The 17,370-nt window shown below is 40.9% G+C and overlaps 1 protein-coding gene across 2 annotated transcripts in view; it reads left to right on the top strand.

Annotated features, from left to right (window-relative positions):
* Window positions 1-17,370, top strand: part of LOC139584563 (inactive serine protease PAMR1-like) — a 51,137-nt gene that overhangs the window by 17,770 nt on the left and 15,997 nt on the right. For both annotated transcript variants that reach the window (XM_071416567.1, XM_071416566.1), the window contains exons 2-3: window positions 5,448-5,624; window positions 9,837-9,962. In XM_071416567.1, coding sequence (XP_071272668.1) covers window positions 5,448-5,624; window positions 9,837-9,962 — 303 coding nt within the window. The remainder of the gene's footprint in view (window positions 1-5,447; window positions 5,625-9,836; window positions 9,963-17,370) is intronic.

The following is a 17,370-nucleotide window of genomic DNA, read 5'->3' as shown; positions in this document are numbered from 1 at the left end:
ATGTATGAACTTTCCAATTTGTAAGTCGCTCTGGATAAGAGCGTCTGCTAAATGACTTAAAATGTAAATGTAAAAGAAATAATCAAAAATAAATAAACAAGAACAAAAACAGAGTACCTCAAGAGAATCCAACTGGAGTAACAAATGTACACAGCATTGCTGGGGTTGGGTGCTAACATTCAAACACAGCGCAAAGAACTGAGGAAAACTAAGGGTTTAAATACATTCAAGGGAAACGAGGCACAGGTGCAAATAATAACTGGAAACAAGGGAAAACAAAAGGGTCAAAAAAGCACAATGGGGGCATCTAGTGGCCAAAACTGGAACAATCCTGGCCAAATCCTGACACTGAGAGTCCTTTAGGTGCCTTTTAGTACACTACAAGCGGGCTGTCATGTACATTTTACTGAGGAGTGGCTTCCATCTGGCCACTCTACCATAATGGCCTGATTGGTGGAGTGCTGCAGAGATGGTTGTCCTTCTGGAAGGTCCTCCCATCTCCACAGAGGAACTCTGGAGCTCTGTCAGTGACCATCGGGTTCTCCCCCGATTGCTCAGTTTGGCCAGGCAGCCAGATATAGGAAGAGTCTTGGAGGTTCCAAACTTCTTCCATTTAAGAATGATGGAGGCGACTGTGTTCTTGGGGACGTTCAATGCTGCAGAAATGTATCGGTACCATTCCCCAGATCTGTGGCTTGACACAATCCTGAGTTTTGCTCTGACATGCACTGTAAACTGTGGGACGTTATATAGACAGGTGTGTGCCTTTCCAAATCATGTCCAATCTATTTACTTTACCATAGGTGGACTCCAATCAAGTTGTAGAAACATCTCAAGAATGATCAAAGGAAACCTGATGCACCTGAGCTCAATTTCGAGTCTCATAGCAAAGGGGCTGAATACTTATGCAATATGGTATTTCTAAAAACCTCTTTTTGCTTTGTCATTATGGGGTACTGTGTGTAGATTGAAGAGGATTTAAAAAAAAAAAATCTATTTTAGAATAAGTAACAAAAAGTGGAAAAAAGGGAAGGGGCCTGAAATCTTTCTGAATGCGCTGTAGCTAGCTAGCCAGCTAGCTTTGTTGCCATGGATTGTGCACCTTCCATTGTTTAGCTAAAAATGTCCTCCTCCTAAAAAGATTCCTCCTCCTCGTTCACCACTATCACCACCACCAACAGGATGTCCTGCTCTGGCTGCATTCAAATACTAAAGACAAGCCCATATATTAATTAAATGTGTCATCTGAAACTTATTAAGCTCTCCTCCCGAAACTGTGTTATAAACTACACTAAATGGGGCAAGCGATAATAAACTGTACACCCATGGCACTCCTGAGATCGTATTATATGATATCCTGACATATTAAATCATATCATATATATGATACACTGTGGTATATTGTTTTGATATCACATGAATGTGCATGGGGCAGCTTACCATTTGAGACCACAAAGCATGAATTTCACTATCTCTAGAGGTCGGAGACGATGTGTCGATTGATATGATGACAATGCCAGACCAGCCATAAAACCTGTTGACCCTTTCTTGTATTTGCTGTAATGGCCTTGTTTATAGCTAAATAAAAGAGACTTTTATCTGTAGGTTCTTTTCAATGTGTTACCACATTTAATAGCATAAATGCCATGTTACAAACGACATCCTAAGTAGCCATGTTCCCAACTGCCCTCATGCTTTAGTGGAAGTAACAATATTAATTAACCTATTAATCCCAGTTGCCCTGTAGGCCAATATAAATTACAGTATTTCTAAAAATATGAATGGATTTTTTTCATTTAAATCATTATTTTAACGAGTAATATAGTTTTTGCATTCTGAAGTTGCTACTCAATCAGCTGGTCGTTAAACTGTTCTCTTCTCATGTTTTGACCCAGTCGTTAATTCTAATCATTCTATTCATTCGACGTTGCTACGCTGAACAAATCTTTGGCATGTAGCTAGCTAGCAGAGATTCAATGATGATGAGAGACAAGAACTTCAATAAATAATTGAATACATATCCAATAGGCGTACATAGGCCGCACAACGCTGGTTAATGAATTAATGAAATTCTGAGAGTTTAAAGTTTCCATGGTGAATTATTTGTTTCATGTTCATTGTTGGGATAGCTATCGTACTGGCATTTGTGAAAGTATACTGTGCTGCACAGGTCATAGAGGCAGACAGGTAGGTTTATACCACCCCCAACTGTTGCAAACCAAACAGTAGCATGGAAAAATAATGTGTACACGCTTTTTTCCCCAAGGAAGATGAAGTTTATGAATTTCCTGCGTGGGCTGCGGGACAGGGGAATTTTGAGATTAAAGGCCAGTTTATAATTGGTCTAATGACATGTCTGTAGACAATTAGAATACGACAAGTGTCACTGGTCAAAACGCATTTCATTTATACTCCGGAATGTCTGTAGACCGTCACTGCGATGGTCTTCCTTGTCACACAGATATGAAAAAAGTATATTGTTGTGGTTATCGGACGGCCACAGCAACCAGACCAAATCCTCCTGTGCAGGCGTTCTAATATTCTCAGATATAATTATCCACTTTTATTTCATCACAGTGTGGCAGTGAGTTATTTTCAGGAAGCTCAACATTACCTTGTAAATAATTAAGATGTTGAGGGTTTATTTTCCTCTAATAATGAATAAAAGTAGCTAAAGTTAAGACATTGTCAGCTATGCTCACTATTTGAAATGGCTAGCCAAGTAGCTAACTAGATGGACTGTTAACCAGCCTTAACACTTCATGGTATTTTGCATCCAGGATCCAAACAACCCGTTTTATAATCTTGTGTAATCCACTTTATTCTTTAAACATATCAACGAGGATGACTATTTGACAGTTTTTACCGCCCTAGCGTCTGTACTGCTGTACATTGCTGTAGATCAGTGAGTGTAGCAGATGTGAGTCTGGGTGGAGTCCAGGTCCATAACCACGGGGGCTAGATTAGTCTACACAGACACTTAAAAGATGCCATAGAAATCACAGGCTCCAGTCACTGTCGCCTCCACCATGGATCCCCTCCAGACTGCTGCTGGTAGTGCACTTAGTACTGAGCTCTGCAGAATATGAGGCAAGGACAAAGTAGACCTTCTACTGTACTTCTTATAAAAGCATAGGGTTCATTGTTGCTACCTTGCCGTCTAACCTCGATGCGTGAATAGAAAAACAAACTGGATACGTGAAAAGATATTCAGCCACTGCTGGAGGATAAATGGAAGTTGGTCAAATTGTCAAAACTGGATGCTGTAAGGCTTGTTGGCTTAAACAAAATACACAAACAGGTCAGAGACAAAAACATTTAACACGGTTATTATGTTCATTCTGTGGAATGTGGCCATTTACAGTGAGCATGCCTCTGATGCGGTCTGGTTAAATGTATGAGTAATTGACTCCAGTAACAATGCTAGTGAGGCAGGCTGAATGTGGAGTTTTCTCAAATATCCCTACATGCTCTTTAAACCATTTATGCTGAGGTCTTAAATGCAGGGAGAGACAGGGAGGAAAGATAAGTTAAGAAGAGAGAGCAAGAGAGAAAGAGAGAGAGAGAGACACGGTGTGACTGTGGTGAGGGTCATGCGACCAGAGCTGGTGTAGAGTCTCTTGCGAACTCCATGCTTCTGATCCTCGAAAACCTGGCCCAGGTGACCTCTCCCTCCCCACAACCCGGTCCATCAGCCACCCTGGGGAGCGGTCGAGGCGTGGGTCACCCCCCCTCTCATTTGTACTTCTCTTATGCTATCTCTCTCAGTTGCTCTCCCTGTCTCTTTCTCTCTCTCTGCCCCCCCCCTCTCTCTGCCCCCCCCCGCCTTCTCCAAACGAGGCCATGCCGAGGAGGATGCTTGTGGTTTTCAGACTAGGAAATCCACAAAAATGTCAATATAAATAGACACTATGAGTTACTCATTTTTAGTCAGGGAGAAGCAGACAGCCGGTGAAATCTGAAAACATCATACAATACAGAAGAGACGAGTATGGATGAGAACAAGAATACTAGGCCACATGTGTTTTGAACACATAAAACCATCTGGGGGTTATTGAAGGGGAGGGAAAGGCTTGTTGAGCAAGGGGCTGGTGTTTACATGAGTAATAGCATCATACTGGAATTATACTGGAATCCTGAGGTCATAGACATTATGTTAATAATGCATGCCCTGTGTAGACTACACCCTGTTTAGACTGTTTAGACCCTGTTCTCACTGAGTAGAACATATTGTTTTGTTGTTTTACAATTGCCATAACCCTTCTTTTCAGGGTTACCACAGCAATAATACGTCAGCCAAAGAACAACGGATCCAAAACAAAGAGAATTGCAAAATCACTCATTGATTTTTCCAAACAAAGTATGAAAGCAGCACCATTAATCTTCACTTAGCACTGCTAATACATTTGACCTGGCCTCTTATGTAATCCATTCTCAGAGTGATTAATATAGAACAGTATGCCATTCCTACACTGTTCTTGGATGGCAAAGATTAGATTCTTAAGGAGAAGTGCAGATCTTCCCAGGAGTAGAATATAATTTATGAGTTCATTAATGTTACAGGGCCAGAGAGATGTGGGAACTGTAGGGAGAGATATCTAATGGCATTCCAGGACATCTGTACATCCTGTCCAGCTGACTGTCCTCAAACAGACTCTCACAGATTAATCAAAGCCTCAACACTAAGTCACATACTCTGTGTGTGTATGGGTGTGTGTGAATGTGTGGGCTAAAACACAATAACATACTGCTGAGGTTGTTACCATGACAGACCTGCACAGCAACAGGACTTCGGGTTAAAAAGAGGAGCCAGAGAGCTTCCTAATGAATTGAACAGTTCAGGCCTCATTGGCTGAATTTACACCTCATATGAAAACTGGAAACATGTATGTTGAAGTCTTCAATGCAGGGAGAGACAGGAAGAGAAGATTAGTTAGAGAGAGAGAGAGCAAGAGAGACAGAGAGCAAGAGAGAGATACTTTTTTTACTAAATGAATGTTCCTCATCATTTCTGGGTAACAATTAAGTTTCTTAATGTGATTGTTTTCAATTAAAATGGTTAGAAAAAAACTTCAATATTTTGTTAGCAAAGAGCAATTTCTTAGCAAAGAATTTGCTAGGACTATCTAGGAGTGGTCTGAGCGGGGGGCCGATTGAAAACTAGCTGTTATTACCAAATTAATGATGTCTGATGTAAAAGAAAATTACAAAACACACACAGATGAGCAGGCAGAGGAGGAAAATATGGATAGGATGTCCCCATTAAGTAAATTCATTTTGTAAATACAACTCCGGATCCAGTCTTCTCCATCACCCTCACTTTAATAAATACCAGCTATAGGCTGTCAGGATAATGGAATAGTTCCAAAAACTCCAAGCTAAAACATTCAATTATTTGAAAGTGTCTGACTTATGTATTTGACCCTGATGTACTGGTTGGTTCCCAGACTACAGGTACCTATATAACCACTGTCCGGGCCCAGAGTGGAACGTCATGTGTCGGGGCTGCTGTGAGTACGACGTGGTCCGCTGTAAGTGTCCCCTCCAGGGCACCCCCGTTGGCTACGCTGTGCCTTGCTGCCGCAATGCCCTCAACGAGTGTGACCCCTGCATCATCCACCCAGGTAAACCTGTCCAACACACCACCATGCTGGCTCAAAACCTGGGATGTCTATTCATTCTGGTTCTTTTGTCTGGTAAACCCATGGAGGACTGGTTGAATGCATTCCTGCATGCTGTGTATTCGATTTTATTGACAACATGGTCAGATACATTATACCTTGGTGCTGGATTTGTTAATACATGTTTAATTTGCAAAAATACACAGTATATGAGGTCAATCTACCAGTACATGTCTGAAATGTCTGTCCCTACAGTATCCGTTAGATCCAGCATCATGTCTTGACTGATGTTGTAGCCTCTATGCCATCTGCCTCCAAGGCTCTGTTATAAGCCTGGCAGACATACAAGAGCAGTTGTCAGAGCTGCTAGGAGTACTGGGTGGAGGAGTCAAGCGCAGAGAGCAGGGTTTCAAGAAAGTGGATTTATTTTCCAATAGACAGGGAAACGATCATGCCCTAAACACACGGGCGCATGAAACGACGAGTCCAAAAACACCGGACTAAACTGTCCCGAGAAAATAATAAAATCCACATCACAATCCAACACCAAATAACAGAATACAAGCCCGCACAACAGCCAGCGGGCTACCTGCCCTTAAATAGCCTACCCACCAAACTAAACACAAAACAGGTGCACCCAATCAGCCCAAACTAACAGAAACAAAAAATAAAATAATCGATGGCAGCTAGTAGGCCGGTGACGACGACCGCCGAGCGCCGCCCGAACAGGAAGAGGCACCATCCTCGGCGGGATTCGTGACAGCAGTGTTATGTCACCTAGAGTGAAATGAAGTGAGTTTCGGCCAACCACATTAGAGAGTGATGCCTGAACGCAATTATTTTCCAGAAAATAGAGAGCTACATATTGAGAGACATTGTACAATCCATTAAATTGACTTTTACTTTCGTTGAGTGCATCCCTCTGTCATGGAAATTACCGCCAGGGACACCTGAAGTCAATCTTAAATTAATCATTCTTTATTAACAGCAAGCTGGAGAGGTTCCAACAAAATCAATGCATGCACCATAGTACACGTCGGTCAGGAGCTCCCCCGGGCAGTCCCGTTAGTTCTCTTATATACTGCTTACACAGGCAAGTTATATTTGCATGATTTTGCTAATTCATAATTGATTAATCATTAACATTTGGTTCATGCATGTGACCGACCAATACCTCGTGAGCAGTGCTTAATTTGAGTCGGATCCTTCCGGAACAAGATCTGGCACCTCTCCGTTTTGGACTGTTTTATTCCGGAACCTAATTGGCCGGATCCGGTACCACTTGTGGCATGAAAAATTACTATCACTTTTTGCAATGTACAAGACCAAAGTTCAAGTTGTGGTGCCTCTTCGTTAATTCTCCTGCCCCTCACAAAAAAACATAATGTGAAAAAGTTGATTTTCAGCCTGGGCCTAATATTCTATGAGTTGATTTGGGTTAGGCCGGCCCAGGTTTATGGTTTGCGAAACATTGTAATGCTTTTTTTCTGATAAAAACTAGTTCATTGCATCCGCCATGGAGCCCAGTTTCATAATATTTCCCAGCTGCTTGCCGTTGTTTTGAAGTAATCACAAAAAAACAGACCTTATTTTAGGGCATTCTTCACCCTGCCAGCTCCTATTAGTTCTATTGAGCACCGTGGCACCAACTCGCCTTCCGAAAGTTCTATTCCCCACTTATGGTTCTACGTCACAATGCCTGCTTCACTATTGCTGGCAATGAGACCTGCTCACGTTGTTTATAGTTAAAATGTAACTAACCAAAAAATTACTCATGGAACTCTGAGGTCGTCCCATTGATTCCTATAGGGGAAATATAGGCATGTCTGTCTGTTTCGCCAAATATCTCGCAATGTGTATATTTAGATTTTTTCAAGTCAGACACCATTTTAATCATGAGAATCTCCTTTTTTTATTTATGTAAGTCTGGGCAGCGAGCTCGGTTGTCATCAAATGCTAGCCCCAAAATACTTTTTGCCCTTGGAACACTGAGCTCACCCCATTGTTTTCCTATGGAGAGGAATGCCGGTCTATTTCGCCAAACATCTCACAATGTGTATATTAACATTTTTTCAAGTCAGGCACCATTTTAATCAGGAGAATCTCCTCTTTGTAACTATATAACTGTGTGCAGCGAACTCATTTGTAATCGATCACTAGACCAGAAATAGTCAGAAGTTTTCATTTTTTCCCTACTTTCTCATTACGCAGACATAAGCACAGTTGACATATTCCTTTTAATTAGAAATGACGCCAACAAAAACAATAAACAATACAAAACAACCGTGAAGCTTAAGGGCTATGTGCCACAAACAAAGTAAACTTCCCACACAGAAAGGAGGAAAAAGGGCTACCTAAGTATGGTTCCCAATCAGAGACAACGATAGACAGCTGTCCCTGATTGAGAACCATACCCGGCCAAAACATAGAAATACAAAATCATAGAAAACAAAAACGTAGAATGCCCACCCCAAATCACACCCTGACCAAATCAAATAGAGACATAAAAAGGCTCTCTAAGGTCAGGGCGTGACAATTTCAAATACAGTCGAGGGAAAACACAGGTTGGAAAGCAATGACTCCTGCTGAAAAGAGAAGACTATACTGGAAGGCTACCGAAATATTTGATCAACTTCCAAATATTGTTTTACAAAAGAGAGCGGGTAGGCTTTTGGCACGAGCGCATCAACAATCGCCAGTGAAACTGGAAAGCATTTTTTGGACTATAATTTCATCCTCATATTGTAGCCTACAATATAATGTCTCCACACACCTAGGCTCAGGCTATTGATGGATTCAAGACAATGTTGTTTTTATTGATCTCAGATTCTGAGATTGTCAGTGCCATTTCGATCATTTGTGCAGTATTAAAAAGGATTCTGCCAAAGTCTAAAGTAAAATGACGTAGAATTGCATGAAATGTGTTTTTAAAAGGCCAACAATTTCCTGGACCCTTGGCTACTAAAAATGTTCCTCATGTGTGCAACTTCTGTAAGTGCCTCTACTGTACTCTACTGCTCTATGCCACTACCGCAAATGCAATGATATGCATGCAACGCTATATAATAAAATAAAATAAATTCCCATGCTTTCTGATGCCTCAGAAGTCCCCAGGTCACCCCCCTCTAGCACTCACTTTTGTTCCGGCACCTTCTGATTTACAAATTAAGCACTGCTCAAAAGGCTTCTTCTCTCCAAGCTGAGACCTTGAAACTGAGACACCCCCTTTGGTTCTCAAAACAATGTTCTGGGCGTACTGCCAAATTGCTTATACCGATTGAGAGGATTCCTCCCAGGCACGATCAATCAGTCAGTTGCATGCATCGAATTGGTTATGAGAAAAGCACAAACATAACATTTTCCTTCACACCTCTATGTTTGCTCTCCTGTTGTGTATTTACTCTGTGTGGGAGGTCTGTTGACAATAACAAGGTTAATACAGCATAAATAACCTAAGAGAAAACATATTGCTGAAAAAGCACAATGAGTAGATATAATATTTCACCACAAGTTGTTGCATGAATTATTGCCCAATGGGAATATGCTAATACTTTCTCTTTATCAACATATATTCTTCATCTGCTTCATCTTCACATCACATGTACTCCTCGGCCTGAACTATTGGCCAGACACCCACACATTATTGACAGATACACACGCACGCGCATTCCTTTCCACTCGGAGGATACTGTATGGAGGAGGAGACATGCTAAAGTCATGTGATGTTTACACTGATACCTGTTGGTGTTTATTTGTCCTGCTGCTGCATCTCTGACACCCATATCTCTGACTCCCAGCCTGTCCTCAGGATGTCTGCACTGCAGAGCACCACAGAACCCCCAAAGTGAAAATATATCTGAAACTCAGTCCTTCTGGGGGTTTTCTGGACATTTCTATTTCAGGAAGAACACATGTGTTTTTGAGGTTTTGTTACCCTGGTACAGTAGATGATGAGCCTGATGAGTTTAGCAGGACTGAGCTAAAGAGCAAACAGGCACTAAGGGGAATACAGTAGAGGTATGTGGCTGATTGTAACCGAACAGTCATTGGGAACGGTCAAACCAAGACTGTGACTGAATGCACCACCCTTATGGTGAAGAGGTTTTAGATGTTTTAGTGTTCAATCAGCACTATATAACCTCTCACTCTTTGTCTCTTTCTCCTCGCATTCACCCTCTTTCTTTTCTTTTCTTTCCTCTCCTCTCTCTGTCTTAGGTTGCAGCATATTTGAGAACTGTAAGGGGTGTAACAATGGGACGTGGGGGCCCAGAGATGATTTCTTCGTCAAGGGGAAGTACTGTGCTGAGTGTCGACCCGGCTGGTCAGGTGGTGACTGCTTGAGTGAGTTCACTCCTTCTCCCATATACCTCTACCCACATTACCTCCCAGCATGGTTACGGGTAAAACTCACCCTTAACCACAGATCTAGGATCAGTTTACCTTATTCCCCCAGTTCAAACAAAAACCATCAGGGGGATTAAATAATATCTCACCCTGTATCAAGGTTATAGGCAACTTCTACTAGCTTCCCTTCCATGCCTTCTACCTACAAGCCAGTTAATTAAACTGAACCAAAATAGAAATGCAACATGCAACAATTTCTAAGATTGTGCTGAATTACAGTTCATATAAACAAATATGTCAATTGAAATACATTCATTAGGCCCTAATCTATGGATTTCATATGAATAGGAATACAGATACGAATCTGTTGTTCACAGATAACTTTAAAAAAGAGGTAGGGGTGTGGTTCAGAAAAACAGTCAGGATCTGGTGTGACCACCATTTGCCTCATGCAGCGTGACACATCTCGTTCTCATAGTGGATCAGGTTGTTGATTGTGGCCTGTGGAATGTAGTCCCACTCTTCTTCAATGGCTGTGTGAAGTAACTGGTTATTGCCGGGAACTGGAACATACTGTCGTACATGTCAATCCAGAGCATCCCAAACATGCTCAATAGGTGACAGTTCTACTGAGTATGCAGGCCATGGAAGAACTGGAACATTTTCAGCTTCCAGGAATTGTATACAAATCCTTGCAACATGGGGCCGTGCATTATCATGCTGAAACATGAGGCGGATGAATGGCATGACAATGGACCTTAGGATCTCGTTACGTTATCTCTGTGCATTCAAATTGCATACGATAAAATGCCATTTCGTTCGTTGTCTGTAGTTTATGCCTGCCCACACCATAACCCCACCGCCACCATGGGGCACTCTATTCACAATGTTGACATCAGCAAAGCACTCGCCCACATGACGCCATACACTTGGTCTGTGGTTGTGAGGCCGGTTGGACGTACTGCCAATTTCTCTAAAACAACATTGGAGGCTGCTTATGGTGGAGAAATTAACATTATATTCTCTGGCAACAGATTTGGTGGACATTCCTGCAGTCAGCATGCCAATTTTACGCTCCCTCAAAACTTGTGACATCTGTAGCATTGTGTTGATCATTATATAAGGTTCACCTGTGTAATGATCATGCTGTTTAATCATCTTCTTGATATGCCACAACTGTCAGGTGGATGGATTATCTTGGCAAAGGAGAAATGCTCACTAACATGGATGTAAACAAATGTGTGCACAAAATGTTAGATAAATAAGCTTTTTATGCGAATGGAACATTTCTGTGACCTTACATGTTGTGTTTATATTTTTGTTCAGTGTACTATAGGAGAGACGTCTGGCACAACCGTATGTTAGGTGGATGAAACCCAAATGCCGCAGGGTTTTATCATTCAATGAGCTGAAATGACAAGTCAAGACACTGTTAATCAATATCCCGGAATCTCACAATACCATGTGATATGTCATGTCTGGAGTATAGCTTTAACAATATTCAAATAACAAAATGTGCTGTGAGGCACAGGTAGAAAGACTTTTCATCAACAGCAGAAACTTGGCATGTATTTGCGGCTCTAGGCCGCAGGCCTGTGGTTTTTGCGTATTTTGTATATTTTTTCCAGCCTGCAGTTTTAATTTGTCTCCCACTTGAAATGTATTCTTTTTTTCATGTATTTTGTATGTGCTATCTAGAAACTAAATGGGTTCTTTGGCTGAACCCATAGGAGAACCCTTTTTGGTTCCAGGTAGAACCCTTTACCCAGAGGGTTCTACATTGAACCCAAAAGTGTTCCACCTGGAACCAACAATGGTTATCCTATGGGGACAGCCGAAGAACCCTTTTGGAACCCTTTTATCTACGAGTGTATACCATTTTCTTACTATGTAACTAGTAACCAACATGCAATTCCTCAACTCTACAAGGCAAAAACATACAGTGTAATTTGTAAACATTTCTAAAAATATAATTCCACTTTGACATTATGGGGAATTGTGTGTACTGTAGATCAGTGCCTTCAGAAAGTGTTCACACCCCTTGACTTGCCGGACTACAATTGATTTAATTGTCATTTATTGTTAACGATCGAGTGGAATAAATCATACATAGTGTATACACATTGTTGTCCTTAAGCCATTTTGCCACAACTTTGGAAGTATGCTTGGGCGGAGGTAGCGGTCCTGCTGCTGGGTTGTTGCCCTCCTACGGCCTCCTCCATGTCTCCTGATGTACTGGCCTGTCTCCTGGTAGCGCCTCCATGCTCTGGACACTACGCTGACAGACACAGCAAACCTTCTTGCCACAGCTCGCATTGGTGTGCCATCCTGGATGAGCTGCACTACCTGAGCCACTTGTGTGGGTTGTAGACTCCGTCTCATGCTACCACTAGAGTGAGAGCACCGCCAGCATTCAAAAGTGACCAAAACATCAGCCAGGAAGCATAGGAACTGAGAAGTGGTCTGTGGTCACCACCTGCAGAATCACTCCTTTATTGGGGGTGGCTTGCTAATTGCCTATAATTTCCACCTTTTGTCTATTCCATTTGCACAACAGCATGTGGAATTTATTGTCAATCAGTGTTGCTTCCTAAGTGGACAGTTTGATTTCACAGAAGTGTGATTGACTTGGAGTTACATTGTGTTGTTTAAGTGTTCCCTTTATTTTTTTGAGCAGTGTATATCCACATAATTCTCTTTCCTCATGATGCCATCTATTTTGTGAAGTGCACCAGTCCCTCCTGCAGCAAAGCATCCCCACAACATGATGCTGCCACCCCCGTGCTTCACGGTTGGGATGGTGTTCTTCGGCTTGCAAGCATCCCCCTTTTTCCTCCAAACATAACAATGGTCATTATGGCCAAACAGTCCTATTTTTGTTTCATCAGAACAGAGGACATTTCTCCAAAAAGTATGATCTTCGTCCCCATGTGCAGTTGCAAACTGTAGTCTGGCTTTATTAATGGCGGTTTTGGAGCAGTGGCTTCTTCCTTGCTGAGCGGCCTTTCAGGTTATGTCGATATAAGTTTCCTCCAGCATCTTCACAAGGTCATTTGCTGTTCTTCTGGGATTGATTTGCACTTTTCGCACCAAAGTACGTTCATCTCTAGGAGACAGAACGCGTCCCCTTCCTGAGCGGTATGACGGCTGCGTGGTCCTATGGTGTTTATACTTGCGTACTATTGTTTGTACAGATGAACGTGGCACCTTCAGGCATTTGTAAATTGCTCCCAAGGATGAGCCAGACTTGTGGAGGTTTGCAATTTATTTTCTGAGGTCTTGGCTGATTTCTTTTGATTTTCCCATGATGTCAAGCAAAGAGGCACTGAGTTTTAAGGTAGGCCTTGAAATACATCCACAGGTACACCTCCAATTGACTCAAATTATGTCAATTAGCCTATCAGAATCTTCTAAAGCCATGACATAATTTTCTGGAATTTTCCAAGCTGTTTGAAGGCACAGTCAACTTAGTGTATGTAAACTCCTGACCCACTGGAATTGTGATACAGTGAATTATAAGTGAAATAATCTGTCTGTAAACAATTGTTGGAAAAATTACTGGTGTCATGCACAGAGTAGATGTCCTAACTGACTTGCCAAAACTATAGTTTGTTAACAAGAAATTTGTGGAGTGGTTGAAAAACGAGTTTTAATGACTCCAACCTAAGTTTATGTAAACTTCCGACAACAACTGTATATTTTTTTACATACATTTCTACACTAATATATATTGATTAGATACTGTAAGTATTCAACCCCCTGCGTCAATACATGTTAGAATCACCTTTGGCATCGATTACAGCTGTGAGTCTTTCTGGGTAAGTCGCTAAGGGATTTGCACACCTGGAGTGTAAGATAGTTTCCCATTATTCTTTTAAAAATTCTTAAAGCTCTGTCAAGTTGTTAACCATTGCCAGACAGCTATTTTCAAGTCTTGCAATAGAGTTTCAAGCGAATTTCAATCAAACTGTGACTAGGCCACTTAGGAATATTCCATGTTGTCTTGGTAAGTAAACACTTGGCCTAGTGTTTTAGGTTATTGTCCTGCTGAAAAGTGAATTTCTCTCCCAGAGTCTGGTGGGAAGCAGACTGAACCAAGTTTTCCTCTTGGATCTTACCTGTGCTTAGCTCTATTCTGTTTATTTTTACCCAAAACAAAACTATATAGCCCTTGCCAATGACAAGCACACCCATAATATGATGTAGCCACCACCATGCGTGAAAACACGTACTCAGTCATGTGTTGGATTTGCCCAAAACATAACACTTTGTATTCAGTATTACTTTAGTGCCTTATTGCAAACAGGATGCATGTTTTGGAATATTTTTATTGTGCATAGGCTTCCTTCTTTCCACTCTGTCATTTATGTTAGGATTGCAGAGTAATTACAATGTTTTTGATCCATCCTCAGTTATCTCCTATCACAGCCATTAAACTCTGTAACTATTTTAATATCACCATTGGCCTCATGGTGAAATCCCTGAGCGGTTTCCTTCCCCCCTGGCAACTGAGTTAGGAAGGGTGCCTGTATCTTTGTAGTAACTGTGTATATAGATACACCATCCAAAATGTAATTCATACCTTCACCATGCTCAAAGGGATATTCAGTGTCTCCTTTATTTTATTTTTACCCATCTACCAATAGGTGCCTTTCTTTGTGAGGCCTTGTAATACCTCCCTGGTCTTTGTCGTGAAACACACTGCTTGACTGAGGGAAGTTACAAATAATTGGATGTTTTGGGTACAGAGATGGGGTAGTCCTTTAAAAATCATGTTAAACACTATTATTGCACACAGAGTGAGTCCATACAACGTATTATGTGACTTGTTACTTTACTTCTGAACTTATTTAAGCTTGCCATAACAAAAGGGTTGAATACTTACTGACTCAAGACATTTTAGCTCTTCATTTTTAATTAATTGGCAAACATTCTAAAAACATAATTCCACTTTGACATTATGGGGTACTGTGTGTAGATTTGTGTCACAACATCTCAATATAATCAATTTTAAGTTCAGGCAGTAACACAACAAAATGTGACCGACCTCGGTCTTATGTCGCAAAATTTGAAATTGTAGTTTTTACATTGGATAAAAGTAGAGACTCAGAACTAGACAATGGTATATCATACACTACAGTTGAGGAACAATGTAAAAGTAATTCTGCTTTGAAAGTTGATACATTTGTAACCTCACTTGAATATTTTGGTAAACCTACTGGAGAGCTCTCCTTTGTCTACACACATTCAGCATCGTTCACACCCTCTTAAACCTTAGTCCCACCCATCTCTTTAACTTCTTATGGCTGCAATCCCGCTAACGGGATGATATGACAACAGCCAGTGAAAGTGCAGGGCGCCAAATTCAAAAAACAGAAATCTCATAATTAAAATTCCTCAGACATACATGTGTCTTATACCATTTTAAAGGTAATCTTGTTGTTAATCCCACCAAAGTGTCCGATTTTAAAATATGCTTTTCAGCGAAAGCACTACAAACGATTATGTTAGGTCACACCAAACCACAATAAGCACAGCCATTTTTCCAGCGAAATATAGCAGTCACAAAAAGCAGAAATATATCTAAAATGTATCACTAACCTTTGATGATCTTCATCAGATGACACTCATAGGACTTCATGTTACACAATACATGCATGTTTTGTTTGATAAAGTTCATATTTATATAAAACAATCTGAGTTTACATTGGCGCGTTACATTCACTAGTTCCAAAAACATCCAGTGATAGTGCATAGCCACATCGTTTCAACAGAAATACTCATCATAAATGTAGATGATAATACAAGTTATACACATGGAATTATAGATATACCTCTCCTTAATGCAACCGCTGTGTCAGATTTCAAAAAAACTTTACGGAAAAAGCAAACCATGCAATAATCTGAGACGGAGCTCAGAACAATAGTAAAATTAGCCGCCATGTTGGAGTCTACAGAAACCAGAAAATACATGATAAATGTTTCCTTACCTTTGATGAACTTCATCAGAATGCAGTCCTAGGAATCCCAGGTCCACAATAAATGCTTGATTTGTTCGATAATGTCCGTTATTTATGTCCAATTAGCTACTTTGGTTAGCGCGTTTGGTAAACAATTCCAAAGTCACAAAGCGCATCCACTATGACGTGACGAAATGTCCAAAAGTTCCGTAACAGTCAGTCGAAACATGCCAAACGATGTATTGAATCAATCTTTAGAATGTTGTTAACATACATCTTGAATAATGTTCCAACCGGAGAATTACATTGACTTCAGTTGAGCGATGGAACGGAGCTGCCTCTCACGTGAACGCGCGTGTTCAATGCGTGGTCACCTCATGGCAGTGGTGAATCATTCCTGTCTCCTTCGGCCCCCCTTCACATTAGAGTCATCAGACAAAGTTCTATTGACTGTTGACATCTAGTGGAAGCCGTAGGAAGTGAAAACTCATCCATATCTCGCTGTAATTTCAATGGGATCTTGGTTGAAAATCTACCAGCCTCAGAAAAAATCCAAACAGGAAGTGGAACTTCTCAGGTTTTTGCCTGCCATATGAGTTCTGTTATACTCACAGACATAATTCAAACAGTTTTAGAAACTGCAGAGTGTTTGCTATCCAATACTAATAATAATATGCATATATTAGCAACTATGACTGAGGAGCAGGCCGTTTACTCTGGGCACCTCTATGCACCTTTCATCCAAGCTACTCAATACTGCCCCTGCAGCCATAAGAAGTGAGGCCAAGTACTAAACAACCAAAGATTTCAAGACAGGGCTGGTTTATACTATGTCTATTGACAGTTGTTGCAGTGAAATCATGAACATGCTATTGTTGTCCGACATCAAACTTGTCGTTGTCGTTTTGAAAAAGTATAAACACAAAAACTACAGGCTGCATGACATCAGCAGCCTGGTGGTACAAAATAGCATAACTCCTGTAGTGTATTTTAACACCAATAAATCCACCCGTTTAAAAATGTATTTAGTGTATCTCAATCTAGCAAACCAGGCAACTAAAAGCAACTTTTCTAAACAATGTTTTGGTTTGTTTTTAGCTTGTTAGCTAGCTAGCTAATGTTAAGTTAGCTAGCTAGCCAGTTCAAATAATGACCATGCCGTATAGCTGACAACGTCTTCACTTTAGCTCATTTGTCTTCATTATTACAGAAAAATAAACTCACAACAAATCATTATTTACAAGTTAATGGCGAGCCATTATTTTTTACAGAAAATAGCTTACGGGTGTGAGTGTGACAAAAGAAAAGCAGAGCTTTCTACCGGAGAATTTTAGAAGTTGGACACTGTCTCATTGACCTAATGTTATATTCTAATTTGACTTTGGTGCAGGTCACATTCTTCACATTACCGTCTCTGGTAAACACATACTATTTCAAATAAAATC

Source organism: Salvelinus alpinus, chromosome 9 (genome assembly GCF_045679555.1).
Source record: "Salvelinus alpinus chromosome 9, SLU_Salpinus.1, whole genome shotgun sequence".
NCBI classification, from domain to species: Eukaryota; Metazoa; Chordata; class Actinopteri; order Salmoniformes; family Salmonidae; genus Salvelinus; species Salvelinus alpinus.
Note: the sequence above shows the minus strand (reverse complement) of the source record. Positions and strands in the feature narration are given on the sequence as shown.